Below are 27,481 nucleotides of genomic sequence, written 5' to 3' on the forward strand. Positions count from 1 at the left end.
GGCCAAAGGCATTAAAGCTTCTGGCAGGGTCAGGGGACAACTGGGCCCCAGGAGCTCAGACTGGGCCTGTCACAAGCTTGCAGGGTTAAGACCGTCACAGAGAGGAGAACATCAGGACACACATCAGCCCTGCTTCTCACCAATCTATGTCCATTCACCATGTCGCCATGCCCTCGTAAAAACCCAGTGACCTGGGCACGGCGGGGGTCATTACCAGCCCCTGGCAACAGAGACCCAAGGACAGGCAGCAGCTGGGGTCTGTTACCTTGGGCACTGACTTCTCTGTGCCTCAGTTTTCCCATCTGGGAAATGGGGGCTCAAATACTAGCCCCCGACCTCAATCCCAACCATGGTTGGGATCATAGGAGATAATGTCTGTACAGTGAATGCAAGCTCCCTGAGGGCAGGAGTTCTGTCCTTTTTATTCCCTGTTTTCCCAGAAAAGTGCATCACGGCACATAGGAGGTGCTCAATGAACACAAATGAAATGAACGAAGGAACGAGGTCTGTGCAGATAACAGCCCCTGTTACGTCGTGGTTATTGCTGTTTTTATAGAAGATGACTAAGGCCAGGCAGCTGGTCTGGACACAGGCTGGAGCTGAGGCTAGGTCTGCTGATTCCCCCACCCACCCACCCCCTTACACCCCCAGACCACAAGAACAACCTTTCCAACCAGCTGTGCCTCTAGGAACTAGAAAGATTCCCCAGAGCAGCTTTCAGGCTGGGGTGAGGACAGACTTCTGCTCCCAGATTTCTTAGCATCCTCATGGAAGGGGGCTAGCTGTGCAGGGACTTCTGAGGGAGGCAGGCGGATTGTCTCTGAGCTCTGGGCTCCACCTGGGCCCCGTGGAGCAGCGTGGGCCTCCCAGGTAGCACAGCTTACCCTGCCCCCCCAGGACCCTCCATGCTGCAGACCCTCCTGGCAGATGCTGCACATAAGGGGAAGGGGCCGCACGGACCTGAGGAGGAAGGTCCCCCGCTTCTGGTACCAGCTCCTGTCCCGCATCACCTCCTCCAGCTTGCCCTCCAACTCCAGGCCCCGAGGCTGGCCCCTGGTGCTGGTCACCAGGGCCATCAGCGACACGTGGGTCTTCTGGGGCTGTAACAAGGACCGGACTAATGGAGAGAGATGCCCCAGCGGGGGCCTGGCTCCTTAAACATGGTGCCCAGGGGTCCAAGGGGCAGCTCCCCCTGCCCGCCCATCACCTCGGGAGTGACCACCTGAGAAGAGGTTGTTGAACAGGACCGCAGCCTCACCCCAGAGCAGACTCCAAGATCGCATGGGCGCACCGCCATGCCTGGACCTCCCCAGGTGCCCAGTGGGGAATGGTCTCGGGCTTCTGGCTCCATGAGGCGGAGCTTTGCTCCAGGGTCTGCGCTAATACGGCTGGGGTCCATTTTACAGATAAAGAAACTGAGCTCAGGAAGGCCCAAGGTCATAGGCTGAGCACTAAATGCTTTCCCATCCCAGGTGAGGGATTTGGGGGTCTCTCAACAGCGGAGCCTCCAGCATGGGCCGCCTGGACCCACCTGCTCCATGTGCCTGTAGGCGGCCGTTAGGTTCATCTCCTGCAGGGGGCCCTTCAACCAGCAGTGAAGTATCTTAAGGTCTTGGCTGTTCTCTGCGTGGATCTCGCTCCACACTGCGGCACTCCAGGCTGATTCTACTTCACTCCGGCTGCGGAAGAGGCTCTGGGCCAACGTTGTCACCGTGGATACCTACGGCGAGGCAGGGGAGGGCGACCAAAGCCTTTGCACACCCTATGCACTCCCCCTGGGATGCCCTTTCTCCCCATTCCCCCTTGGGGAACTCCTACTCATCCTTCAAAACCCCTCCGACACCATCTCTGTGAGGCCTTTCCCGATGGGTCCAGGCAGAAATTGCTGTTCCCTACAGGGTCTTGAGGAAAGAGGACAAACTTCCCTCCATCCCTCAGCCCTGAGCAGAGAGAGAATCTGAAGTATCGGTTATGAGAGAAGATAACTCCCTTCCCCCTCTCTCCTCTTTGGCTCGGAAAGGGAGTATGATCTCACTGGGCCACTATTATTAGCAGGCAGGGTCTCTGTGTCCCGAGGGGCACACACCCACAGGTGGCCTTCTCTTCCTGCACCATTGCTATGGTCTTCAGAGCCCTGGGAAGAGCTGGGGGAGTCTCTGAGGTCGACAAGTGGTGCCCGAACAGGGACCTGAAGCCCCCGTTGAGGAGTGATCGGGGACCTGGGGTGGCAAAGGAACAGGGGAGGTAAAGCACCATAGTTCTGTGCAGGGCTGTGCACCCCAGCCCACTGCCCCTGGCACAAGCCCCATCAGGAATAGCACGGGGCCGTACCCCCTTGGCCACGACCCCTGTTCACACGGCTCAGGGCCTCCCAAGTGGAGGTGATGGGGTCAAAATGGGGTTTAGGCATGACTGAGGCCCCTGCCACATACTAGAACTCCATAACACCTTGTCCCATAGGTCACTGACCTTGGGTCTCCCCCCAGAACCTACAGGACCCCCATCGCCAGCTTACCATTTCAGGGAAGGGCCCCTCCTCCTACCCAGCTGTTTGGGCCAAAACCTTGGGGCCATTCAGGTCTTGTCTTGCGCTCCCTCCCACTGCCCATCCACCAGCAAATCTGTCAGCAAATCTATCGGTTCCACCTGCAAACTAGTTCCAGAATCTAGACACCTGCTACACCTGCTACCATCTCTGCTGCCAAACACCCCGCCCCCCCGCCCCGCCCAGGACAGGCCACTGTCGGGCCCCTGGCTGGGGTGTCTGCAGGAGCTGGTTAGCTGACCCCACCCTGCTACCACTCAGCCCCTGCCTCAGAGGGACTCTGCTGTCCCGAGGTGGGCCCACAGAGCTGCCTCTTTCTGGGTCCAAGTCAGGCCCGGACCTCCTGCTGTGTCCCACTTGTCATCCCAACACAGGAAGAGGCTATGTGCCAGGCTCCCTCGGGGGACACCTGGGGCATCTTTCACGGGTTGGTTTTCTTCCCAACTGTTATGCTTCAGAGATCAAACAGGTGCAAAGAAGCATATTCAATTACACACAGCAGCTGGTATGAAACTGACCTACGACCTTAAAGTTTTCATTCTGGTTTTTGGCAAAGGCCTGATGTCTACTTGTTTCCGAGTACCCTTCAACCTGCTTTCATGTTTTAACCTATCAGCGGCTAAGCAAGACTACGGGAAACTGAGATGGAGGGGGTGGGGCGGTCCACTCTCCCAAATTCACTTGGCAACTAATTCTGAAGACTATAAATGCTGGGCCATCCAAACTGCCCACATCTGTGACCTGGTATCAGGCTTGGGTGCTGTTCTCCCTCTGCATGCAAGAAGTTCTGGATGGCAGGGAACCAGGTTCCTGGGCCATGAGTCCAATGGCAGGGAGGGGAGCAGAGGACGTAACCGAGCATGCGCACCCGGAGGTAAGTGGTAGCCGGGGTGTAGATGTGGATCTTGCCCTCCCTGTCAAGGCCCTGTTTCCTGTAGGCCACGTTCATCACCAGGTTCTTGAGGGTCCAGGCCTTGCCCAGTGTCAGCTCCAGGACAGCCTGGAACATGGGTCGGCGTGACCAGTCCAGCCTGTGAGCCACGGAGACCATCAGCCATGGACTATCCATGTTCAAGGCTCCTGCAAGAGGTAGAGAGGGAGAAGCAGGTACGACCAATATGAAGAGAGCTACTGGCAGATACCAAGAGGTCCCCGTAGCCTCATCACAGCCCCTGCGGGCATGTCTCAGAACTGAGGATGACTGGGATGGGACAGGAGGGAACTTTACAGAATGCTGTTCATGTTCTGAGTCTTGACAGGGGCGACACCGGTGTGCGCACCTGTCAAAACGCATTAAATGGTACCCTGGAGTGCATTCCACTCTAGTTAAGGCGTGAAATGTACAGAGGTCTACTGCTTACTTCGACCTGCACCAACAAATAACTCGGATGGTAAGGGGGGTAGATATGGGGGGGTAAAATGTTAACGGTGGAATCTTGGGCTGAAAGTATGTTGGTGTTAACGATACAATCCATTGCACTTTTCTGTAGGTTTGACAAGTTTTCATAGAGACATGGTGGGCAAAAGAAATGCATGAAGAAGTTGGAGAGACGGCACAGGTGTGTGATAATAAAGGTAATAAAGAACGTGGCCTTTACTTTCCAAGCTGTAACCTCTTTAAGCTTGTGCTGCCATCATCTATGAAATGGATACAGTAAGATTGCTCACTGGGTACTGGGACAGAGGAAGCACTCATTAAGAAGAGTAAATACTGGGGCGCTTGTGTGGCTCAGTGGGTTAAGCATCTGCCTTCAGCTCAGATCATGATCCCAGGGTCCTGGGATCGAGCCCCTCATCGGGCTCCCTGCTCCGCGGGGAGTCTGCTTCTCCCTCTCCCTCTGCCTTCTCCCTCCTGCTCATGTGCTCTCTCTCCCTCTCAAATAAATAAATAAAATCTTTAAAAAAAAAAAAAAAGGAAGAGTCATCACTCTCACCACCATCATCAAAAAGGTGACATTCAATATAACCTTTTGCCTGTCCATGATTCACTGAAAGCAGGTCTCGTATTTTGTCATGAATAGCCTAATCCATTCAAGGACTAATTCAGCCAGTATTGCTCGGGACACTGGGGATGCGCAGTAAACAAGCAGGCACAGCTCCTGCCATCATGGAACTAGCAGTCCAGAGGCCGTGGATGGCAGGAGGGACAGATCTTGAACAAATAAACATATAACGAGACCTAAGTAAAAAATGCTGAGTGCCATGGAGGAAAATAAAGGGGGGGGGGGTTGATGAGGATCGGCCCAGGACAGCTAAGGTTCCCATGAGAAAGTGACAGTTGAGCAGAGACCTAAATGAAAAGCAGTGGGAGTCTGTCAAAGGGGAGAGCGACCTCCCACCTGCTGGTGATTTACTGTCTGGGCAAACTGAGGCAGAGAAGCCTGGATGTAGGGAAACGAGACACAATGAGGACAGAGGGTGAGCTGCCCATGTGAGAACAGGGAGATGCTGAAGAGAATAGCCCAGGGCCCTGCCCCGCTGCACACGTCCCACAGGCATGGGAAAACTGCTCCGTGAAAGAACAGAATGAAAAAGAAAGATCCACAGATACAAACCCCAGGGCTCCCCATTCAACTGCTTGACAGAGAAGCCCATCAAAGTGTACCCCCCAAACACATGTAGAGCTTCTTCCAAATAAGCTCTGAGTGGCCAGTCCTTAAACACAGCACATACCTAAGTCTTGCCTGACATTTGAGGCAATTCAGAAAAAAAGTTAAGAGAAACTCAAGGAGAACAGATCAAAGTCCCCCAGTTCTGTAACGTATCCGCTCAGAGAAGTAAGAAGAGTTGTGTTCGCAGAGCAGGACACTATAAGAAAAGAACTCTTGGGAACAAAAAAGAGCTCTTGGAAATACAAGATAGCCAAAATTAAAATGTAGTAGAAGGGCTGGCAGATGGAGTTAAGGAAATAGGTCCTCAAAACAGAACAAAAAAAGATAAGGAGATGGAACCAAGGAGAGAAAAGAAAGAAAATTAGAGGCTCAGTTTCTGAGGACCAACATCTGACCAACAGGAATTCCAGAAGCCAGAAAGAAGGAGATTATCAAAGAAACTGTACAAGCACATTACCCAGACCCAAATGACGTTTCCAAGTTGAAAGGGTCTAAGTGAAGTGCCCAGTACAATGGATGAAAGTCACTGTACACCAGGGCACATCATAATAAGATCTGAAGACACTCGGAATACAAAGAAGTTCCTAAAAGCTTCCAGAGAGTGAGAAAGTGGGCACATACAAAGGATGATGGCCCAGAAATAGCATCCTATTTGAAATGACACTGGAGCGATGTCCTCAAAATCCAAAGAGGAAAACTAAAATTCTCTACTTGGCCAAATTACCCAGGTACAATGAAGACAATTTAAACATTCAGGGGTGCAAAATGTTTACATCCCATTATGGGTTGAATTGTGTCTCTCAAAAATATACAAAATCCCAACCCCCCGGTATATCCCAGAATGTGACCTTATTTGGGAAATGAGGTCATCACAGATATAAGTAGTTATGATGAGGTCATACTAGAGTAGGGTGGGCCCTAAAACCAATAGGACTGGTGTCCTTTTAAGAAGAGGGAAGGGGCGCCTGGGTGGCTCAGTCGGTTAAGTGTCTGCCTTCGGCTCAGGTCGTGATCCCGGGGTCCTGGGATCGAGCCCCACATCAGGCTCCCTGCTCAGCGGGAAGCCTGTTTCTCCCACTCCCAGTCCCCCTGCTTGTGTTCCCTCTCTCGCTGTCTCCCTCTCTCTCTCTGTGTCAAATACATAAATAAATAATTAAAAAAAAAAAAAAAGAAGAGGGAAGTCTAAACACAGACACACACATACCAGGAGAAAGCCAAGTGACAACAGAGACAGAGATGAGAGCAATGTCACTATGTGCCAAGGAACCCCAAGTAGCAACGGCCACCATCAGGAGCTAGGAAAAGGCAGGGAAGAATTCTATCCAGGTTACAGAGGGAGCATGGCCCTGACGACACCTTGAACTCAGAATTCTAGTCTCTAGAACTGGTGAGAGAATACATTTCTGTTGTTTTAAGCTACTCAGTTTGTGGTCATTTGTTAAACCAGCCCTAGGACACTAATACACTTCTCTCAGGAAGCTGCTGGAAGATGTGCTCCATCAAAACAAAAGAGTAAACCAAGAAAGACGACCACATGAGTGCAAGAAACAGGGCTGTGACCCAGAGAAGTGGAAGGAATTCCCAGGATGACAGGGAAGGGATGCCCCAGAACCAAAGCTGTGCAACCGGTCTACATTGGAGCAGAAAGACAGAGGATCCAGGAAGAAGGTCTCCAAGAAACATATAAGAACTAATTGAAACTGATACATAATCTGATGTGTCTGACCATCTGGAAAAAGTTTTGTACTTACACTAAAAATTCTGGGAATAATTATAAAGAGGAAAATAGAAAACTGGTCAAACGGGAAAAAGACAATTATAACTCCAGGAAAAACATAAAATTAGAATCATAGTATACCATGTATCTCAGCTATGAAGGACACATACAGAGTCACAATTAAGTAAATATTGAATATTCACTGACCAACTCTTTTAGGGGGATGAAGGGAAATAGATATCTGAAAAGGGTTTAAGAGTTAAATTCTCATCCTCTCTGGTTAGAAATATATGGAGAAGGCCTAAAAAAGAAAAATCAAGAAATAACAGTATAATTATAGTGTTTTAAGAGCCAAAGAGCTTAACAAGAAAGAGCTAACACAGTTTACAGTGGTTGCTGTTTTAAGCAAAACTTGGGATAGGAAGACATGAAGCAGAGGATTACTGTATTTATTATACACTAGCTTTAAAAAATAAACTTTAAAAGAATTATTTCAGGTACGTACATGAGTAGAGAACATAATATGATGAGCCCCTATGTAATACTCACCACCTTCAACAATTACCAACTCATAGTTTCTACTTTACTTTTCAACCTATGTATTACTGCAGTAAAAATAAAATTAATTCAAGGATAAACTATGGCAAATCCATTTCTTAAAAGCGAGAGAGTGTTCTGGGGAGAAGAAACAGCAACTGCAAAGGCCCTGAGGTATGTTTGGAGAAATGGAAAAGAGGCCAGTGGGGCTGCAGGATAATGGGCAACAGGTAAACTGGGGTAAGAGAAGCCTGGAGAATCAGGCAAGGGACAGTCATGTAGAGCTCTGTTGATGAGGGGAAGGAATCAGGATATAATTGTAAGTGTCATGGGACACATTAAAGGTCTGAGTCTTGACATCCAGACCAACACAAAGGAAAGGTTACTCCAGGTAATGGGCACAGTCCGGGCAAAGGCCCGGGGTCCAGAGATCTTAACTCCTAGCCGAAGAGTCTAGAGATGACACTCACCTTCCCACTTCCGCAGGGTAGCTCGAGACGTGTCCTTCCACTGCAGGCCTGCCACAAAGGGCAGCTGCCCGTTGTACTGCACCTTCAGGTATGTGCTGCTCTCCACGTGTGGCTGGCGAAGGCTTGAGTGATACAGCTGCATACGGAAATCCACCTGCCTCTCAGGCACCTGCAGCACAAACTGGAGGAGACCCGTGCTCAAGATGCTAATCCGATGACTCCACTCCCAACCTAGCACATTCCACCGGCTCACCACGACAGCCAGGGGTTGGACTGAGTTCCCTGGTTATCAGGAACTGCCCAGCCCACTCCCAAAGAAACCCTGTGCCCATTAGCAGTCGCTCCCTGTTGCCCCCTGGGAACCATGAATCTACTTTCTGTTACTATGGATTTGCCTATTCTGGACATTTCGTATAAGTGGAATCATATAATACGTGGCCTTCTGCGTCTGGCTTCTTTCACTTAGCATGATGATTTCAAGACTCATGCATGGTGTATTATAGCATGTATCAGAACTTTATTCCTTTTTATTGCTGAACAATATTCTATTGTATGGATAAATCCTATTTTATTTATCCATTCATTGTTGAAGAGCATTTGTGTTGTTTCTCCTTTTTGGCTATTATGAATAATACTCTATAACTATTCCATACAGGTTTGTGTGAACACAGGTTTTCAATTCTCTCTAGTTCCTAGGAGTAGAATTGTTACATCATTTGGGAACTCTGTTCTTAACATTTTAAAGATACGCCAAACTGTTTTTCCATACTATCATACCATTTGGTGATTCCAACCAGTATACGAGAGGTCTAACATCTCCATATTCTCACCAACACTTAAGTGTCTTTTTTGTTTTTACCCTTGCTCGTGGGTTTGTAGTACTATCTCACTGTGATTCTGATTTCCCTAATCACACTGAGCATCGTTCCATGTGCTTATTGACCACGTGTATACCTTTTGTGAAGAAATATCTATTCAAATCCCTTGTCTTTTTCTTGTTGAGTTGTAAGAGTTATCTATATATTTGGGGGGAAAAATCCCTTATCAGACATAAAACTTGTAGATGTTTTCTTCCATCCTGTGGGTTACTTCTCTTTCTCGATGGAGTCTTTGGAAGCATAAACTTTTTAAATTTTGATGAAGCCCAATGTATCAGTTTTTGTTGTTGTTAATACACTTTTAGTGTCAAAGCTCAGAAACCCTTGCCTATTCTAAGGTTGTAAAGATTCACTTTTATGTTTTCTTCCAAGAGTTTTATAGTTCTTCAATTTAGGTCTACGATTTGGTTTGCATTAGTTTTTATATATGGTATTAGGTAAGCGTCCAACTTCATTCTTTTTGCACATGGATATCCAGTGGTACCAGCACTCATTGGTGAAAAGACTATTCTTTCCCCTCTTCAGTGGTCTTGGCAGTCTTGTCAAAAATCAACCGACTGTAAATATAAGGCTTTACTTCAGGACTCCCAATTCTACTCCATTGGTCTGTCTGTCTACCCTTACACCACTACCATACTACCTTAGTTACCAGAGCTTTGTAGTAAGTTTTGAAATTGGAAAGAATGAGTTCTCCAACTTTGTCCTTCTTTTTCAAGGTGGTTTGGGCTATTCTGTGTCCCTTGCAATTCCATATGAATTTTAGGATCAGCTTGTCAATTTCAGCAAAAAGAGATCACGTGGTTTTGGATAGGCATAGATAGGGACTATCAAATCTGTAGATGAATTTAGGAAATGTTGCATCTTAAGATTCGTTTTACGATCCAAGAACATGGGATGTCTTCCCATTTATTTCAGCTTTCCTTAATTTCTTTCAACAACGTTTTGTGGTTTTCAGAGTATTAGTTTTACTTTCTTTTGTTACGTTGGTGCTGAAGTATTTGTCCTTTTTTTGACACTATTGCAAATGGAATTCTTAATTTAATTTTCACAGTTTTCATCGCTAGTGTAGAGAAATACAACTGACTTTCGTATATTTATCTTGTCTGCTGCAACTTCGAGGAACTCATTTATTAGGTCTAATAGATCTTTTCATGGATTCATTAGGGTCTTCTACATATAACAGTGCCATCTGTGAGCAGAAATAGTTTTACTTCTTCCTTTCCAATCTGGATGCATTTCATTTTTTTTTTCTTGCCTAACTGCCCCGGCTAAAACCTCCAGTACAATGTTGAAGAGAGGTGGTGAGAGCAGACATCCTAGCTTCTTCCTGATCTTAGAGGGAAAGCAGTTAGGCTTTTACCATTAAGTTTGATGCTGGCGGTGGATTTTTCATTGATGGCCTTTATCAGGTTGAGGAAGTGCTCTTCCATTGCTAATTGTGTGTTTTTATCATGAAAGGGTATGGGGTTTTGCCAAATACTTTTTCTGCCTCTCTTCAGATGATCATGTGGTTTCCATCCTTCACTCCATGAATATGGTATATTACCTTGATTGATTTTTCAAATGTGAAACCAACCTTGAATTCTGGGGATAAAGCCCCTTTGGTCATGTTGTGTAATTCTATTTATATATTGCTGAATTCAGTTTGGTAGTGTTTTCTTGAGGATTTTGTATCTGTATTTATAAGAGGTCTTTCGTTTTTCTTTTCTCATGATGTCCTGGTCTGGTCTGGGCATCAGGATGATACTGGCCTCATAGAATGAACTGGGAAGTCTTTTCCCCTCTTGACTAATCATTTAGTAAATTATTTTCTAGTCAATTAATTCTGGCACAATCCAGTCCAGCCAAGAGGTTAAGAGCCTAAGGTATGCAATGAAGCCTACTGGAATTTCAATTCCAATCCTGCCACATAATAGCTGTGAGACCCCAGACAAGTCTGTTTACGCAATTTCTCCTCGGCAGAATGAGGATAGTGGTTACTTCACAAGGGTTAAATGAAATAATACAAACAACACATCTGAAACATAGCCTGGCAATAATAAGTGGCTCAGCACTGCTCACTTTGCCCTTCCCTCTTCTGTTCACTGTCAGCTTCTTAAGGATAAATAGTATCTTACGCATGTCTCCCCAGAACCTAGCATGGTGTCTGCCACATTTGAGAAGGCTTGCAGAAACAAGCACTCTTTTAATCTCTTCACTAAAATTTTTGGGACCAGATGCTTTCCAGAAATAAGAAATTTCCACAATTTAGAATAGTAACATAACACATGTACTGCAATTATATAAAGAACTCCTACCAATCAAGTCAAAATTCTAGTTTTTTTCAAATGTCAATACAAAAATGCCATCCCCAGAAAGGGTAATGCAATGGTAGAAAAAATACAGAAAAGGTGGTGCTCAGCATTATTAAGTGGTCGGGGAAATGCAAATTCAAACGAGATATCCTTTCCATCCAGATCAGCAAAGTTTTTCAAATGTTAAAAGTCAAGTATTGGTCGGAGTATGGAAATTGCTCCTTGTGGACATGGCTGGAGGGAAGGGTGATCGGTTCGAACATTTTGGAGGGCAAACTGTCACAAGACAGCAAATTAAAAATAGGCAAATTCCAAAACCCAGAAATTATGTATTATGACGTATGCCCCAGAGACTCTGGCACACATGTACCCAGGGATGGGTGCCCAAGGATGTTCAGGCTTGCATCACCAGAAACCACAAGCATGCAATGGCCAAATAAGATGGAACATAGCTACGGATGGAGCATGATGCAGGAGTTTAAAAGAATAGAGTAGATCTCTACAAAGTAACAAGAAAGTCCAACACCCATAGCTGAAGGATGCACACAGCAAGACTCACCAAACAAAACCAAGTGCCTGTGACCGGCACATAGAGCAAAGGAACAGAAAGAGATCTCCCTCCCAGCACCCTAGAATGTAACTGCTCTTTCTTCCAGGTAACTGAGGAGGGGGCCGGGATGGAAGACAGAGACTGAGAAAGGAATTTTAGCTTTATTTCAAGTGTGACTTTTTTTTCACAAGGAGAATTTATTCAGACAGTATTGGTATTTAAAAGCAATTTAGTACTTGGGAATAAAGTTAACCAAGGAGGCCAAAGACTTTACAAAATGTTTTTGGAAGTTACAAAATGTTACTGGAAGAAATTAAAGATGCAACTACATGGAAAGATGTCCTGTGTTCGTAGATGGAAAGACTAAATATTGGTAAGATGTCAGTACTCCCCAGAGCATCCTATAGATCGAACCCGATCCCTATTAAAATCACAATGGCATTTTCGTGTGTGTGGCAGAAACTGAAAAATCCGTCTTAAAATTCAGATGGGATCTCAAGGGACCCTGAACAGCCCAAACAATCTTGAAAAAGAGCACAAAGTTGGAGGTCTCACAAAGCTACAGTAATCAAAACAGTATGGCAGGGACACACAGACAGACATACAGACCAATGGAATAGAATAGGGCCCCCCCCCAAATAAACTCTCACATTTGTGATCAAGTCATTTTTCCACAAGCATGACAAGCACACTCCACGGGGGAAAGCACAGTCTGTCCGACACACAGTGCTGGGACCAGTGGATATCCACATGCAAGAGAATGCAGCTGGACGCTCACCTCACACCACGCACAAAAACTAATTCAAAATGGATCAAAGACCTAAATGTTAAGAGCTGAAACTAGAAGACGTTTAGAAGAAAGCATAGAGGGAAAACTATTGGATGTGGCGAGGATTTCCTAGATAGGACACTCAAAACCCAGGCCACAAAAGTAAAAAGAGACCAATCAGACCACCTGCACAGGTAAAACTTTTATGGACCAAAGGATGCTGTCAAAGAATGGAAAAGGCAATGGGTGGAATGAGAGAACATATCTGCAAACTATGTATCTGATCAGTAGTTAATATCCAGAATGTATCAAGAACTCTAACAATGCAGTAACAACAAAGCAAACAACCTGACTCAAAAATGGGCCGAGGACTTAAATAGACATTTCTCCAAAGAAGATAAACCAACGGCTGACAGGGGTGTGGAAAAGATCTCAACATCACTCAGCGTTAGGGAAATGCCCATCAAAACCACAATGGGGTACTCCCTCACCCCCATTAGCATGGCTACCATCCAAAACAACAGGAAATAGCAAGTGTCAGGGAGAGTGGGGAGTAGGGGGTTATTCCTGAACGGGGACAGAGTTTCACGCTTACAAGATGAAAAAGTTCTGGGGACAGGTGATGGGGACGGCCGCACAACACTGTGAACGTAACTAATGACACCGAACCATACACCTAAAAATGGCAGAAATGGTCAATTTTAGGTTATATGTATTTTACCACAACTAAAAAAATTTTTAAACAATTTAAAGACAAACACACTTAGTGTGTGCCTTACAAGAGCCCATCGCCTATTCAGTGGCTAAGCACTCACATATATTTTACTTACCAGAAACAGATAACCCTCTGGTAAAACCTGAAAGTGAAGCCGTTTCCCAAATGCACGTATAGTTGGAAATCTGTGCTTCCCAAGCCCCCTTGCAGACAACCCATTGCAAATATCCTTGCAGATGAGCGTCCCTCCCCCACCCACCCCTGCACGCCGTGCAGATATTACACTCTTAAGACTCCCCCAGGGACACGGGGACTAGAGGTGGGAAAGGGGTAAGGGCGCTAAGCTGAGTTTTAGCCTGCAGCATCCTTGCAACCAAGCCTGAAGGGACATGTGGGGGGCCAGGGATGGGGGGGATGCTCAGCTGCCATGCCACCATGCAAGTTAAAGCTCTGCAAGGTTGGGCTCACCTCCATGAAGTAATTGCTCAGGGCTGGACCCGAGTCGTTCTGGAAGGTCTGGCTGATGCGGAGCTTCCTCTTATTGCTGCTTTCATTCCAGCGCATCCCGTAGCTGGCCTCCAGTTGTGAGTGCAGGGAGCCCAAGCCCTCCTCGTGCCGCAGCTGAACCTGGGGACACACCGCACCAGGGAGATCCCCGAGAAAGCCTTGTCTGCCCTGTCCCCAGGCCTCCTTGCCACCACCCACCCTGGGGGAGGCAAGCTTGCTTCTCCGGGAAGACAGTTCTGTAGGAGAATGGTCTTTGCATTGATTTTGATTTTGCAGGACAGCGCATCTGAATATGGTTCACCTACCTGACTGGGCTGTTGGTACCCCTTAAATGCTGAGCCTGAGGCGAGTGGCTCATGGGCCTCACCCTGGTCCATGCCCCAATAAGGGGCTGAAAGAGCCAGCTGCCGTGGGAAAATGGCTCCAACCCCACGGCTCTCTGCCCCCTACTCTCCCACAGTGGCCTCTGGCTCCCTGGATAGACTCGAAGCGGACCAGGGTTTTACACCTGCCATCCTGTGGCCCTCTCCTATCTCCGAACCACAGGTCAAGGCAATATGGGCTCATTCATTTATTCCTTCACTGAACACATCTTTCCCGAGTACCAAGTAATATGATGCCCAGCACCAGACATCAGATACCCAAGAATAAAGAATCAAGAAGACCCTGCACTCACGGGGGCAAGAATCCAGGGGGAGAGGCAAACGTGAACTAAGTAAATTAAACAAAGGCACAGCTGCTTGCTTCTCCCTTTTGCTCACCCTGCCAGCCACTCTGGTGAACTGTGAGATCCTGACCTTCCATTTCTCCCTCCTGTCCCAGGACCTTTGCACTTGCCATTCCCCCTGTGTGCAGCATGCTTCCATAGGAACAGAACTGTTGCATGCTTTCATTTTCCGCTTACAATTTCTTTTTTCTGAAGACTTCCCCATTGCCCCATTCAAACCAGACTGCCTGTCCTGTTTGCTCAGCCTCTGCCCTACCACCCACATCACTTACGGCTCTCTTGGTTTGGTCTGTCTCTCTCTCTCTCTCTGCCCCTGCCCAGCAATGGGATGGCACAGACCAACTGTTGCCATGCACACAAGTCTCCCCCGAGTGGTACACATACAGCAGGTGTTCAATAAAGACCAACGGAACCAACGCACAGAAGCCTGAGACCAAAGCTCCGATTCCAGCTCCGTTCCCATACGTGACCTTGAGCAAACCCTTCTCTGTGAGGATGAGCTCCCAGCTCTCTCCAGACCCCTGCCCAGCCAGGGCACCCACCTTGTGGCTGAGTGCTGGGGCCTGCGTGCAGTGGAGCTCATGGTCCAGCTCCAGCTCATAGGTCACCTCTGAGCCACTATGCGCCCGCAGCTTCTGGATGGTGCTGCACTCCTGGGCCAGCCGCCTCGCCTGACCTGTGCAGGGCAACCCAGAGACACCTGCCCGTCCTCGGCCAGCAGCCCTCCATCCCCATTCCAGGGAGAGGAGCATCCAGCCTGGTCTCAGCCACCCCCCACCCCTGCTCCGATCTGCTCCACTTAATGTCACTCATTGGAACCTATGGAGGGAGAGGTTTTAAAAGACAGTCTTATGTTCCCCCAAACACACACACAGCTTTTTTTTTTTTTTAACTGCAGGTGTTCAGTGGCTAAGGAAGAGTGTGGTGAGGGCAAGACAAGGTGACAAGGTGGCACCTTGGCCCTCAGAGCCAGAGCCCTGGAGATGCTGCGGGTCCTGCCCCCTCCCACCTTGCCCCCAGCCTGGCATGCGGCGCCGTACCCAGAAGGCCGTACTTGATCCTCAGGGAGCTGGTCCAGAGGCGGCTGTGCCTCTGTAGGAGGCCCACGAGGTGCAGTCCCACGAAACCGGGCACAGAGAGCTCGCCGCCCAGGGCCACCACCTGCAGCCCATCCTCCACCGCCTTCTCCAGCAGCACTGCGTGGGGGGTAGGCGGTGAGAGGGGCAGGTGTGGAGTGGTCGTGGCCCACACCCCGGGACTGACACCCCACCCCAGCACCAGGCAAGGCAAGGAAATGGGAACTGCCCAGGGGGCCCGGGGATGGGGGGTCCTGGTGGAACCCGTGCCCGAGTCTCTGCCAAGGAACCTTGGTGTCCGAGTGCTCACAGTGTTACTTGGTGGCCACTGTCGGTGGCCCAAAAGTCACTTTTGTGGGTTCAGGCCAAAACGTTTAAATAAAGTAGAACAAAACAAGATAGAACAGAAGGGAAATGAGTGCCTTCTAGGCCATCTGGTAAACCTCACCTTCTGAAAGTTGCTCCTGCCACATGGACATTCAGCCAGGTCACACAGGTATAGCAGGGCCCGCGACAATACCCAAAGTGCCCACACTAGGTGGCCAGCAGCCCCAGCCCCTGACATCGTTCCCTTGGAATCTCCCAGAACACCCCACAAGGAGCATAGCTAGGGGGCCACACCCCAGCTCTAGTGTCCGGGCGGGCATCTGCCAGACCGGCCAGGCTCAGGCCAGGCGATGTGTTTAAGGTTTAAACTGTGCCCTGTGCAACTTAGGCAGTCAGTGTTGGGGGGTGCCTCTGGGGGACCAAAGGGAAGTTGTGAGCAGATATGGAGCCTGGATTTTTCCCTGGGGTGGGATGTTAATACAGCCAGGTAGAGGGGACAGAGACTCCATGTGGGCTACTCAGCCCTCCCCCTCCAGTAGCCTTGCCCACTGAAAAGAGGGAGTGGCAGCAGGGGGTCCCCCTTCCTACCTGACAGGTGGGCCTGGTCGCTCAGCAGGTTGCTCAGTGACACGGAGAAGGCCAACTTGCTGCCGGTCTGCTGGCTGAGGTTCCCCATGAGGACCACAGGACTCCCTGCTGTCACGAGTTTCACCTCCAGCTGGACCTCACACCGCTGGGCCTCGCCCCCAGCTGCTGGCCACAGGTCACTCCGGCCCTGAAAAGACCCCAGCATCACCTGGGGGCGGTGGGGGGGCTCGGCCAGCGGGCCTGGCTCTGCCCATAAGAACGGAGACTGGACAGAGGACAGAGCTTAACTAATGGCCTTCTTGGCTGGTCCTTCTCCAATTTCTTCAACTTGACCTTTTTCAAAGTAGGTAGTCCCTGTTATAAGTTCAGATGTAAACGTGAAGGACACCCCCCGCCCCTCTCGTCAGCCAGCTCTGGGCCAGTTCTCTCTGCAGAATATTCTGGGATCTGACCACGTGGGCCATCAGCACCTGTGTCACCCCCACATCCTCGTCCCGGCTGTCCCGGCTCCCCCCACCCCCGGGGCCCTGATGTCTGTTCCCCACCAGAGTGACCCCTTTGAGACACATAGGATCATACACACTCGTCTACCTCAGGGTAAAAGTCAAAGTCCTTGCAAAGGCCAACAAGGCTGAGACTTTCTCTGGAAGTGAGCAGTGCAGACCTGGCCGAAGGGACTGCCCGTGGGAGGATACTGGCAGGCAGGACACACGGACAGCCCAAAACACACGCTACACATCACGGTGCTGGAGATTTTCTGGAGAACCCATAAGCGACTGCAACTGTCATCGCTGACTGCCGCTGCCAACTGTAGACCAATCCAACAGACCTCTCTGCTAACTGCCTGCTGATGCACTCACCCCAAAGATGTAAAACTGACCCCACCATTCCCAGACTGTCCACTATTTTAGGCACTCTCGAAATCCCGTTTTTGCCTTTGTTTCTTGGCAGTCACGATTTGCTCTCTTCTGATTCCTCTTTTGGAAGGCCTTACGTGATCTATCCCCCCATCTTTCTGTCCCCTCTCCTATTCTGCTCCAAACACATGAGCCTGAGACTGTGCTATTAACCCTCTGGGCAAATTATCACCTCAGGACCTTTGCACATGCTGCATCCTTTACCCGAAATCCTTTCCCCCAAAGAACCCATGGCTCTCTTCTGCACATCCTCTCCATCAGGCTTCCTTTCCCATCCTATTTAAAACCGAAGCCAACCCCCAGACCCTTCTCACATAACCTCAGACCCCTGTGCCCAGCTCAAAGATTTCCTTTTCCTACAGCACATATACCCACCTATCACCATACAATTTGCTCATTTATTTCATTTATTGTCTCTCCCATTACAGCGTAAGCTCCAAGAGGAGAAAATTGTCTCTTTCACTGAGCTCTCTTCCCAGTACCTGGCACACTCTAGGTACTAGATAAATAGTTGAAAAAAAAAAAAAACGAAGACACTGAAAAATATAGGTTTCAATCCCGTCCTTAGTCTCCCCATCTCCCTCAGGGGCAGCCACTGTGCCCAGCTTCTTGTGCATCCTCCAGAAAGCTGGGGCTCTAAGAGGAAGGCGTTCTCAGAATCCCTGACATTTGGTCTTCCCTGCACCTGGGGAAGGAAGGACGTATACGACTGTGTGTGTGTGTATGTGTGTGCATGTTCATGTGCATTCAGGCACATGTGTGCACAGAAGCATAGACTTATAAGCTCCCTCCTGCTTTTCACAAAAACAGATGTAGGCTCTCCATTCTGCCCTGCTTCTCTCACTTTAAGGGGTGTCTTGGTGATGGTTTTACATTGTCAATATCAGAGGCTGCCTGGCGTTAGCCAAGTGCAGCCCATGAAGAGAATGATTATGGAATATTTCATCCAAACCAGGCCCCTTAGCAGGTGAAGAGTGCACTAGTCACATTGAGCCAGGTTGACGGGAAACCGGGGCTCCCCGGACAGCCTGGGACTTCCCTGCACACCGGGAGGAAGCACTGAAAGCCACACGCTCCCGCACGCCATTCCTAAGCCTCACAGGCTTTGAGCTGGGTTGAACCCAGATCTGCTGCTTTGTATTTCCAAGCTGCTCTGCCTGGGTGTCTTCATCTCATACGGGCTTGCTGAGAGGACTGAAGGTGGGCCTCTGAGCCCAAGGCTATCCATGCCCCCCTGAGAACAGGCTTTGGAAATTTCCAGAACCCCGCTGTTCCCACTGCTGTCATGCATCTGAGGCAGCTGAAACTGGAAGGTGTCTAAAAGCAAATGTTTGCAGGCTGCAGACAGCCCTCTGGAGAGCGGCGGGAAGGTCTGCCGGAAAATGGAAGCAATTAGCACTTGGGCATTTAGCAAACAACCAGAGGAGGCTGGCGGGCTCCTGGGAGTTTGGCAATGATCTGTAGCCTCAGGAGTCAAGCAGCTGGGGCTTTAGGAGGAAGGCGCTCTCCCCAGACACTTGGTGTTCTCCCCACCCAGGGGAAGGAAGTGGATCTGAGGGTGGAGAGTGTGTTTGTGCAGCAAAATCCCAGCCCTGGCTGTGGAGTCTCAAAGGCAGACCTGAGAAGCCCCCGGAGACCCAGGTGGACAGGCCAGACCCAACGCCACCGGTGCCTGGATGTCCTGCTTGGTGGGAGCAAGGCTAAAACTGCCGTTTTCATCCAGACCAGGTTGAACATCAGATGGGAGGGCTGAAGCCTCTCTCCAGCAGGGCAGACAGACAGACACAAAACTTGCACACAATTGTAGGGACCTCAACAGCCCCGCTGAGTCCCATCCAGGGACCCCTGGTGAAGAACCTTCAAAAGTAGCTTCTAAGAGAAAAATGCATGCACCCTTTGCTCTGGGAATTCCACTGCTAAGAATGTCCCTCTGAGAAGAGTCACACACACTAAAACCAAACAGTGGTTGGCTCTGGGGGAGAGTTTTCAATCTAGATCTATGCTGACCAACAGACCTTTCTGCAAGGATGGAAACGTTCTTGGCAAGTGGTTAGTGCCACTGGGGAATGGCGTGTTTCTCTTTAATCCTTATTTAAATAGCCACGTGCTCTACTATTCGGGTGGGACACTCGGTTCTATACCTTTTCATATCCTTTGAACTTAATTATTTAAACGTATCACTTATTTTTTTTAACGCAATAAAATTTAAGTTGTACTCGCAATTTGTGTTGTCACAAAAAGTTTGTCAAGGTAGATTTTCAAGTAGGGAAAAAAGTGCCAACAAAGAAAAGGTTGTGATCTTTTCGTGTAAAACAAATACCCACAAAAAACAAAACTCAAAAGTAAAAGGTATGTCAAATCTATAGCATCATGGGTTGTATCATGTCCCCTCAAAAGATGTTGAAGACCTAACCCCTAGTATCTATGAATGGGACCTTATTTGGAAATAGGGTCTTTGCAAATGATCAAGACGAGACAAGGTTGTGGGGGCGCCTGGATGGCTCAGTCGTTAAGCGTCTGCCTTCGGCTTGGGTCATGATCCCAGGGTCCTGGGATCGAGCCCCGCATCAGGATCCTTGCTCGGCGGGGAGCCTGCTTCTCCCTCTCCCACTCCCCCTGCTTGTGTTCCTGCTCTTGCTATCTCTCTCTCTGTCAAATAAATAAATAAATAATCTTAAAAAAAAGACAAGGTTGTGAAGGTGGGTCCTGGTCCGGTATGACTGGTGTCCTTAAAGAAACAGGCAATCTGGACCCAGAAAGAGGAAGACAATGTGAAGACATAGGGAAAAGATGCTAGAGGCCAAGGAACGCCCGAGGCACACAACAGTGTCTCCCTCCCCGCCTCCCAAGGAACCACCCCTGCCAACACCTTGATTTGGGACTTCTGGCCTCCAGGGCTGTGCAGGAGAAATTTCTGGTGTTTCAGCCACCCAATTTGGGGTACTCTGTTAGAGCAGCCCCGAGGTACTAACACAGATTACGTGGGACATACACAGCCATTTCTTCTGGAAAATTGGGGAGTACTGTGCTTTAACTTGCCCGTTTCCACTGAGTTTCATGCATGCTCCTGTATTACTAATATCGTCAATTTTTCACCTAAATGGTAGTGAGGTTCGAGCCCACTTTTTCCTTCTTTATACATTTCTGAGCACCAAGAGGTCACAAATGTTACGGTAGGAGGAAGGGTAAGAACCACTAACACACCAATAGTGATGTTGACTATTTTAAGCAGGGACCGTGGGACTGAGGCTGAAAGAGGCTGGAAGGTGGCAGGTGCCACCACAGGAGGCCTGAGGATATGCGACAAACCTTAATGTAGTAGACGTCCCTGTCATCCAGTATCAGCTCCAGGTGACCCACCCGGGCACTCTGAAGAGTCTCAATCTTTCCTGGGGAACAAAACAAGAGTTAAGGACCAGGGTTTAACCTCCGCCCGTCTTCCCCACGGGACGACCTCCCACCAGGTTTCTTATCTCTGAGCCCCAGCGGCCGTGAAGGGGACACTCGTTACCATCCAGCTGCATTTTCTTCTTGGGATGTAGAAGCTTGAGCCGGAGCTTCCCCTGGGGCAAGCTGTACCTGATGTCCACCCCAACATCCCTGGGCACCTCTGACTTGGGGGTGCCCATGAAGAGGTGAATCAAAGCTTCCTGAGGGAGCCAGCTGTCCTTCTGAAAACAGAGCAGACTTCTCAGTCTCGAGAACCTCATCAGCTCCAAAAGTTCTCCCTCTTCCCAGGAGAAGACCCTCAGCCCCACCATTCAAAAACGTGAGGTCTTAGGCTCCTCCTTGGCCTCACAAGACAAGAACCAAACCGGGAATTTGGAGATCTCAGGCAGTACCTGGAGAAGAGCAAAGCCCTGTAGGACAACTCAGGACCACATCTACAGGGTCTCATTTTGTCCGGCAAATAGCCTGGGGAGACGCAAGGCATGGCATGCACCACGGGCACCCTGCAGAGACCCCCTCGGAACCCTTAGCCAGCTCTGCGTGCCTATGTCTCAGCCTTCGCATGCTTTGCTGGTAACACCTGGCACCTGGGCCTCCAGAACATTGCCCTTCTCTGTGTTTCACAGGAGTAAAAACTAGCCCAGCTCCTCAGCCTCAAGGGGACCACACTCTGAGACGTAACCTATGCTCCAGGGCCACCCCCGCCCCGGGATTGGGCAGAGGCTGCCACTTCACCTGACATCACCCCCCCCAACTCAGTTCTTCCCCTTCCTTATCCTAACTTCTCCACCCTCTTATACTGGGCCCTCCTGGAGACTTTTCTTAACCAATCACTTTTACCCAAATCCTTAGCTCAGGTCCGCTTCAAGGAAAACACAGCCTAAGACACAAGCCCCCTTTAAGACCCTGCATTGATGAGCATTCTTACACCACCAGGAAAGGTTCACTGCTCTGTGCGAGGCTAGTTGTAGGCACAGGGAGTGCGACTGAGCGTTAGATGCACAAATATGTGAACCCTCATGGCACCTACATCCTAGAGGGGAAGCACAGAACCACCAGACGCAACTGTAGATAGCATAGCACCTGGGGATGGGTACTCTGCTAATAAACTCAGTGGGAGTAAGGGGTCAGACAGGGTAGTCAGGGAAGGCTGCCTCTGAGGAGGTGGTATTTCAGAAAGCGAAGGAAGCGAGAGAGAGAGCCAAGGGGGTGTCTGGGAAAGTGTTCCAAGCAGAGGAAACAGCCAGTGCAAAGGTCCTGGAGCAGCAATGTGCTTGGCATTAAAAAAAAAAAAAAAAAGACATCAGTGTGTGGAGAGCGGTAAGCCTCGTAAAGAATCAGGAGACGGGGAGGACAGCCCAGCAGGTCAGGGTGTCCAGCTCCTACTCAGAGTGATAGAAGCCACCGGAGAACTCGGAGCAGAGGTGGGACAAGATCCTTTTAGGATTTAGGAAGACCTGTCTGGCTGCTGGGGGACAACAGATGGCAAGGAGAGGAGCAGAAACTGGGAGATCAGATAGGAGGGTGTCGAATGCCCGTTCTGTGCCAGATGCTGAGGACACAGGAGTGAGAAACACAGGTGCTAAAGCTCTTCCTGGGAAGTGAGTGACCAGGAGGGAAGACTGATAGTCAAGCAGCTTTAAGTAACAAACATAAGAGGAGCGCCTGGGTGGCTCAGTTGGTTAAGCGACTGCCTTCGGCTCAGGTCATGATCCTGGAGTCCCAGGATCGAGTCCTGCATCGGGCTCCCTGCTCTGCAGGGAGTCTACTTCTCCCTCTGACCCTCCCCCCTCTCCTGCTCTCTCTCTCTCATTCTCTCTCTCAAATAAATAAATAAAATCTTTAAAAAAAAAAAACAAACATAAGAGTGATCAGGGCGCCTGGGTGGTTCAGTCGGTTAAGCCTCTGACTCTTAATTTCGGCTCAGGTCATGATCTCAGAGTTGTGAGATTGAGCCCTGCATCGGGCTCCATGCTGGGCATCAAGCCTGGTTAAGAATCTCTCCCTCTGCCCCCACCCCTTCTCTCTCTCCTGCTCTAAAACAAAACAAAACAAAAACAAAAAACCCCAAAAACAAAAACACATAAAAGTGATCTAAAGGGAAAAAACATGGTCCTATTAGAGCAAGTAACAAAAAAACATGACCACTTTGGGATAATCAAGGCAGGCTTCCCTGAGCAGCAGACTCCTGAACTGAGATTTGAAGACTGATTCAGACTTAACAAGTCACAGAGCCAGAGCCAGAGGATGGGCATGTGCAAGGGTCCTGAGGCAGGAAGGAGACCACAGCAGGACCCACCCAGCCCAACAGCTCCAGAGAGGAGCCCCACATCCGTATGAGGCTGATGCCAGAGTAGAAGACCTAGGGAGACCCACAGCTCAGCTGGGAAAGAAGGGGCCATTCCACAGGGCCTACCCGGGAATGGAAGGTATAGGCAGCTTCCAGCAGATACTGTCGGAGGCCCCGGTCCTTCTTCGTCAGTGTCACAGCCACGAACACAGGCGCCGAGAGCAGGTAGGGCTGACCAGCTGCCGGCCAGGTGACTTCTGTACATAGCTGCCAGCCCCAGGTGTGGGATGCTGTGGAGAAAGCGGGGCGGGCCGCTCTGGTCAGCAGAGAGCCAGAGAATTCCAGGCGGGAAGAGTGTGGACCAGAGTCCCTCAACCCCCGCACCACTGACATTCTGGGCTGGATAAGGCTTTGTGGTGGGAGCCGTCCTGTAGGATGGTGAGCCGCTCTGCTCCACTCACTGCAGGTCAGTAGCCACCCCAACAACAGTTAGGAGAACCCAAATGTCTCCACACATGGCCAAATGGCCCCTGTAGGGGGGCAGGTAAAACCACCTCTGCTTGAGGACCACTGGTGTAGACTTTAAGAGCATGAGTGTATAGAATGCAGGCTCCAGAGTAAGACCACCTGGGTCCAAATTCCAGCTCTGCCACTTGCCAGCTGTGTGACCTTGGGCAGATTGCTTAACATCTCTGTGCCTCAGTGCTGCTCATCTGTAAACTGGGATGGGTAACAGTTCCTGCCTCAAGGTGTAGCTGTGAGGACTGACACGTCCGACGTGTTTAGGACGGTGCCCCAACTAAAGGAGTCCATTCATTGAGAGCGGCCCCTCCTCGACCTTACTCAAAAAAATGACCCGCAGGACCCACCACGGTTTGGTGTATTTCCTTCCCAATCTCGTGTCAATTTTGTTGCCTTTCCCCCGACGTTACTATCAAAGAATTTTCTAGTGTTATCAAAATATCTCCTTCACTATGGGGTTTTAAAGTTACAGGATATCTCAGGGGGTTCACTAAACTAGAAGTTGGAGAATTTTTCTTCTATCCGTGGCCAGACAGTAAATATCTGAGGCTTCGCTAATCACAGGATCCGTCGCAACCACTCAGCTCTGCTGTTGACTGTCGAGAGCAGGCAAAGACGTTAGGTAAACAAATGGGCATGGCCATGTGCCAATAAAACTTTATTTCTGGCCATTGTAACATCAATTTCACAAATTTTTCACATATGAAATATTCTTTGATGACTTTCCAACCATCTGAAAATGTAACAACCTGTTGCAAGCTCATGTAATGAGCCATTCACCTATGACTGTGCCCTTGTAAATAACAATGCAGTGAACATCTTTGTGCACAGCGCATTTTTTTTTTTTTTTAGATTTTATTTATTTGAGAGAGAGAGACAGAGATAGTGAGATAGAGAGCACAAGTGGGGAGGAGAGGGAGAAGCGGGCTCCCCACAGAGCAGGGAGCCTGATGCGGGGCTCGATCCCAGGACCCTGGGATCATGACCTGAGCCGAAGGCAGACACTTAACCGACTGAGCCACCCAGGCACCCTGTGCACAGCGCATTTTAAAATGATTTTGGTTTATTTTCATAGGGTAAAGTGCTAGAAGCAGAATCAAAGAATTAAGGAATATAAATACTTTTAGGGCAGAAGAGCAACTCCAGCATTTGGAGCTGGCACTGCTCCCCTCGGCTCCCAGACGCCCAACCTGGGACAGCAAAGGCAAAGACCCCATGGCCTACCTTTCTTGTCCGTACAGGATTGGGCCTCAGAAGGGCGGTGGACATTCCCGAGGCTCCTCACGTCATCCCCGGTGACGAGATACAGCTTAGAGCTGGGTGAGGAAAGAGGAACGTCCCAGACAAGTCATTTTCATTGATTCATTGGACAAATATGGCTTGAGCTGCCACAGTTTGGTGCTGGGGCGAATTCCACCACGAACAGGATGGGCCTTTGGGGAACTCACCCACAGCACTCGGTGACAAGTGCCACGACAAACCTGAATGGGGGTGGCACAGGGTCTGTCTTGGGGACAGGGCAAGGCCTCCTTTACCTGGGGGGGGAGGGGAGTCTCTGCAGAGGGTAACACGTGCAGAGACTCAAAGGATAAGAAGGAGCCAGCATTCTAGACAGAGGGAACAGCAGGTGCAAAGGTCCTGTGGTGGGAATAAAGTGGTCTCTTTAGGAGAACAAAAAGAAGGGTGGTTCAAGGGGGTTAGGGTGGAGGGAGAGGGAGTGAGTGAAGGGCAGGAGGTAGTGGAAGGAAACAGGTGAGAGGTGGGCAGGACCCCTATGAGGAGGGACAATCACGAAGACCTGGGTTATCCTAGAAACAAGTAGAGGGTTTTAAAGAGGTGGGGGGGGGGCAGGGAGTGACATGATTTGACATTTTAAAGGACCCCACTGGCTGCTGCTGGGAGAAGGGCCTAGAGGACAGCAAGAGGACAGAGTGCCCCTGGCTAGGGTGGGACAACAGAGACAAAGCAGGTGTGACTGAGGGCAGCCTGGCTTCACTCTTATTTCATCTGAAATAACTCATTCTCCAACTCTCACCTTTCTGGGAGGCTGGGAACAACCAAGAGGGACCCCTGTAAAGAGCTGGGGAATACGGGAGGTCCCCCCTCCAACTCTCAGCCACCCCACAGTCCCTGTCACAGACACTCCCCCACTGACACACACACACACACACACACACACTTATATGCACAGACACACGAGGTCACATATACTCATACAAAGCTCACGCTCACACATGGGCGATCATGCACATATCTCACAGATACACACACTCACAGACACACGTGCACAAGCCCTCGGGCCACACCCACGCCCGCACCCGCCCTCACCCTCGCTTGCACACGCACGCTCACACTGGCTCCCTCTCACGTGTGCAGGACGCCCACCTGAAGCTGAGCAGCTCCACGGCCTCCTCGGGAGTGTTCAGATGCACCTTGAGGTCCCGGCCCTTCCTCGCGTGGATCCCACCATCCAGGCTGGCGGTGCCACGGATGCCGGTCACCCACCTCAGCCCGGCTTGGCCCAGGGCGCCCACCGCGCCCATCTGCACCGAGACCTGGAGCAGGGCACTGAGGGGAGAGCCGCGCGCTGGCTGCAGCCTGCAGGCCCAGGGGCCGCACACACGGCACCCCCATGCTCACCGCCCCGGCCGCTCTCGGCTGTTCTCCGCAGGCCCGAGCCAGTCCCGAGTCACCGCGGACCACGCCCTCCAGCGCACCAGCCATGCCATCCGGTCCATCCGACCTCGCCATCATCGGCCTGAACTTACAGACGCAGACACAGGCTGGGAGCAGCGAAACCACCTGCTCGGGTCCCCTGGCCGGGATGGGGGCGGCAGGGCTGGGACCGGGGGCTGCCTGAGCCCCAGCCGGGGTCTTCGTGCCAAAGAGCAGCCAGCATAGGGTGCCCACGCTCCCCACATCGGACCCAGAAACCACAGCCTGGCCAACTGAGTGGGGGACAGTCGCCCAGCAGGCCCCGGACCCGCCCCATTAGACGGAGCCCTGAACCCACTCTGCCCACGCTGGGTGGCCTGGAGCCTGTTTTCTCAGCCACTCATGGGAATACGAGGAGTGTCTGCCTCATCGGTAGTTATGCGGGTAAGAAGGAGTCACAGCCTGTTCATCTTAAATGGTCCTCCCTCCCTCCCTCCTCCCCTCCCCTCGGAGGCCAAGTGGAACAGAGGGAAGCATGGCTCGTGGCAAGACACTAGAGTCCCAGCTGCCTGGCACTGCTGTGCATCTTGGGCACAGGATGTCACTTCACTGAGCCTCAGTCTTCTCACCTGTCAAGTGGGCACAGCTGCCTAGCATCTCCTCACAGTCTCTTGGCACAAAAAACACTCAATCAAAGGATGGATGGTACCACGGTACCATGGATGGTCTGCAGAGCAGGAATCCCCTCCAGCCCGTGCTGACGGCCCAGCTCCCTGTGGCCCTCTGTAGGGGGAGGCCCCCGCCCACCCACCTCCCTCCTCCAGCTCCAAGAAGCCAGCCAGCTACCTGGGCTTGATGTAGCCATGCACAGAGAAATCCAGATGCTGCTGGAAGTCGGCAGTCCCTCGGACTCGGACGCTGATGGCGGCCGAGACATTGAGGCTCAGCCGGGCTGGAAGGCCGGATATGGTAGGAAAGGTGAGCTCTTGCACTGCCAGGTTCAGCCTCCGGGTCACCTGTACCTCCTGCCCCTGCGGCCAGAGAACTGTCATGACGCAGGTGACAGCCCCTGGCGTGGGCCAGGCGCGCACTGAGCACACACAACCTTATTTGATCCTCACACCGGGGTGGTTGGAGAGGAAGGGAAAGCGTCATTATGCCCTGTTTCTAGATGAGAAAACGGAGCCCACAGATGACATCACCTGGCCAAACCTACGTAGGTAGAAACAGGTAGAGCGGAGTTCAAACCCAGGCAGTTTACTGCGGAAAAAGGTCAGAGGTCAGGGATCCAGGGTGAGTCAGGTAAGGAGGAATGTGGGCCTTGCCCACGATGCA

General features: G+C 50.4%; 1 protein-coding gene across 1 annotated transcript in view; it reads right to left on the reverse strand.

Moving 5' to 3' along the window:
• The window catches only part of LOC123844460 (uncharacterized), a 171,511-nt gene that overhangs the window by 88,171 nt on the left and 55,859 nt on the right, over positions 1-27,481 (reverse strand). The window contains exons 19-32 of the mRNA XM_064592561.1: positions 26,993-27,177; positions 25,877-26,059; positions 24,716-24,807; positions 23,096-23,259; positions 20,741-20,900; positions 20,539-20,618; positions 16,313-16,499; positions 15,362-15,517; positions 14,864-14,997; positions 13,556-13,714; positions 7,882-8,062; positions 3,414-3,625; positions 1,532-1,720; positions 961-1,100 (exon numbers count right to left, since the gene is read on the reverse strand). Coding sequence (XP_064448631.1) covers positions 961-1,100; positions 1,532-1,720; positions 3,414-3,625; positions 7,882-8,062; positions 13,556-13,714; positions 14,864-14,997; positions 15,362-15,517; positions 16,313-16,499; positions 20,539-20,618; positions 20,741-20,900; positions 23,096-23,259; positions 24,716-24,807; positions 25,877-26,059; positions 26,993-27,177 — 2,222 coding nt within the window. The remainder of the gene's footprint in view (positions 1-960; positions 1,101-1,531; positions 1,721-3,413; positions 3,626-7,881; positions 8,063-13,555; positions 13,715-14,863; positions 14,998-15,361; positions 15,518-16,312; positions 16,500-20,538; positions 20,619-20,740; positions 20,901-23,095; positions 23,260-24,715; positions 24,808-25,876; positions 26,060-26,992; positions 27,178-27,481) is intronic.

Source organism: Mirounga angustirostris, unplaced genomic scaffold (assembly GCF_029215605.1).
Source record: "Mirounga angustirostris isolate CCGP_5_RB_7025 unplaced genomic scaffold, mMirAng1.0.hap1 SCAF_5, whole genome shotgun sequence".
Taxonomy (NCBI): domain Eukaryota; kingdom Metazoa; phylum Chordata; class Mammalia; order Carnivora; family Phocidae; genus Mirounga; species Mirounga angustirostris.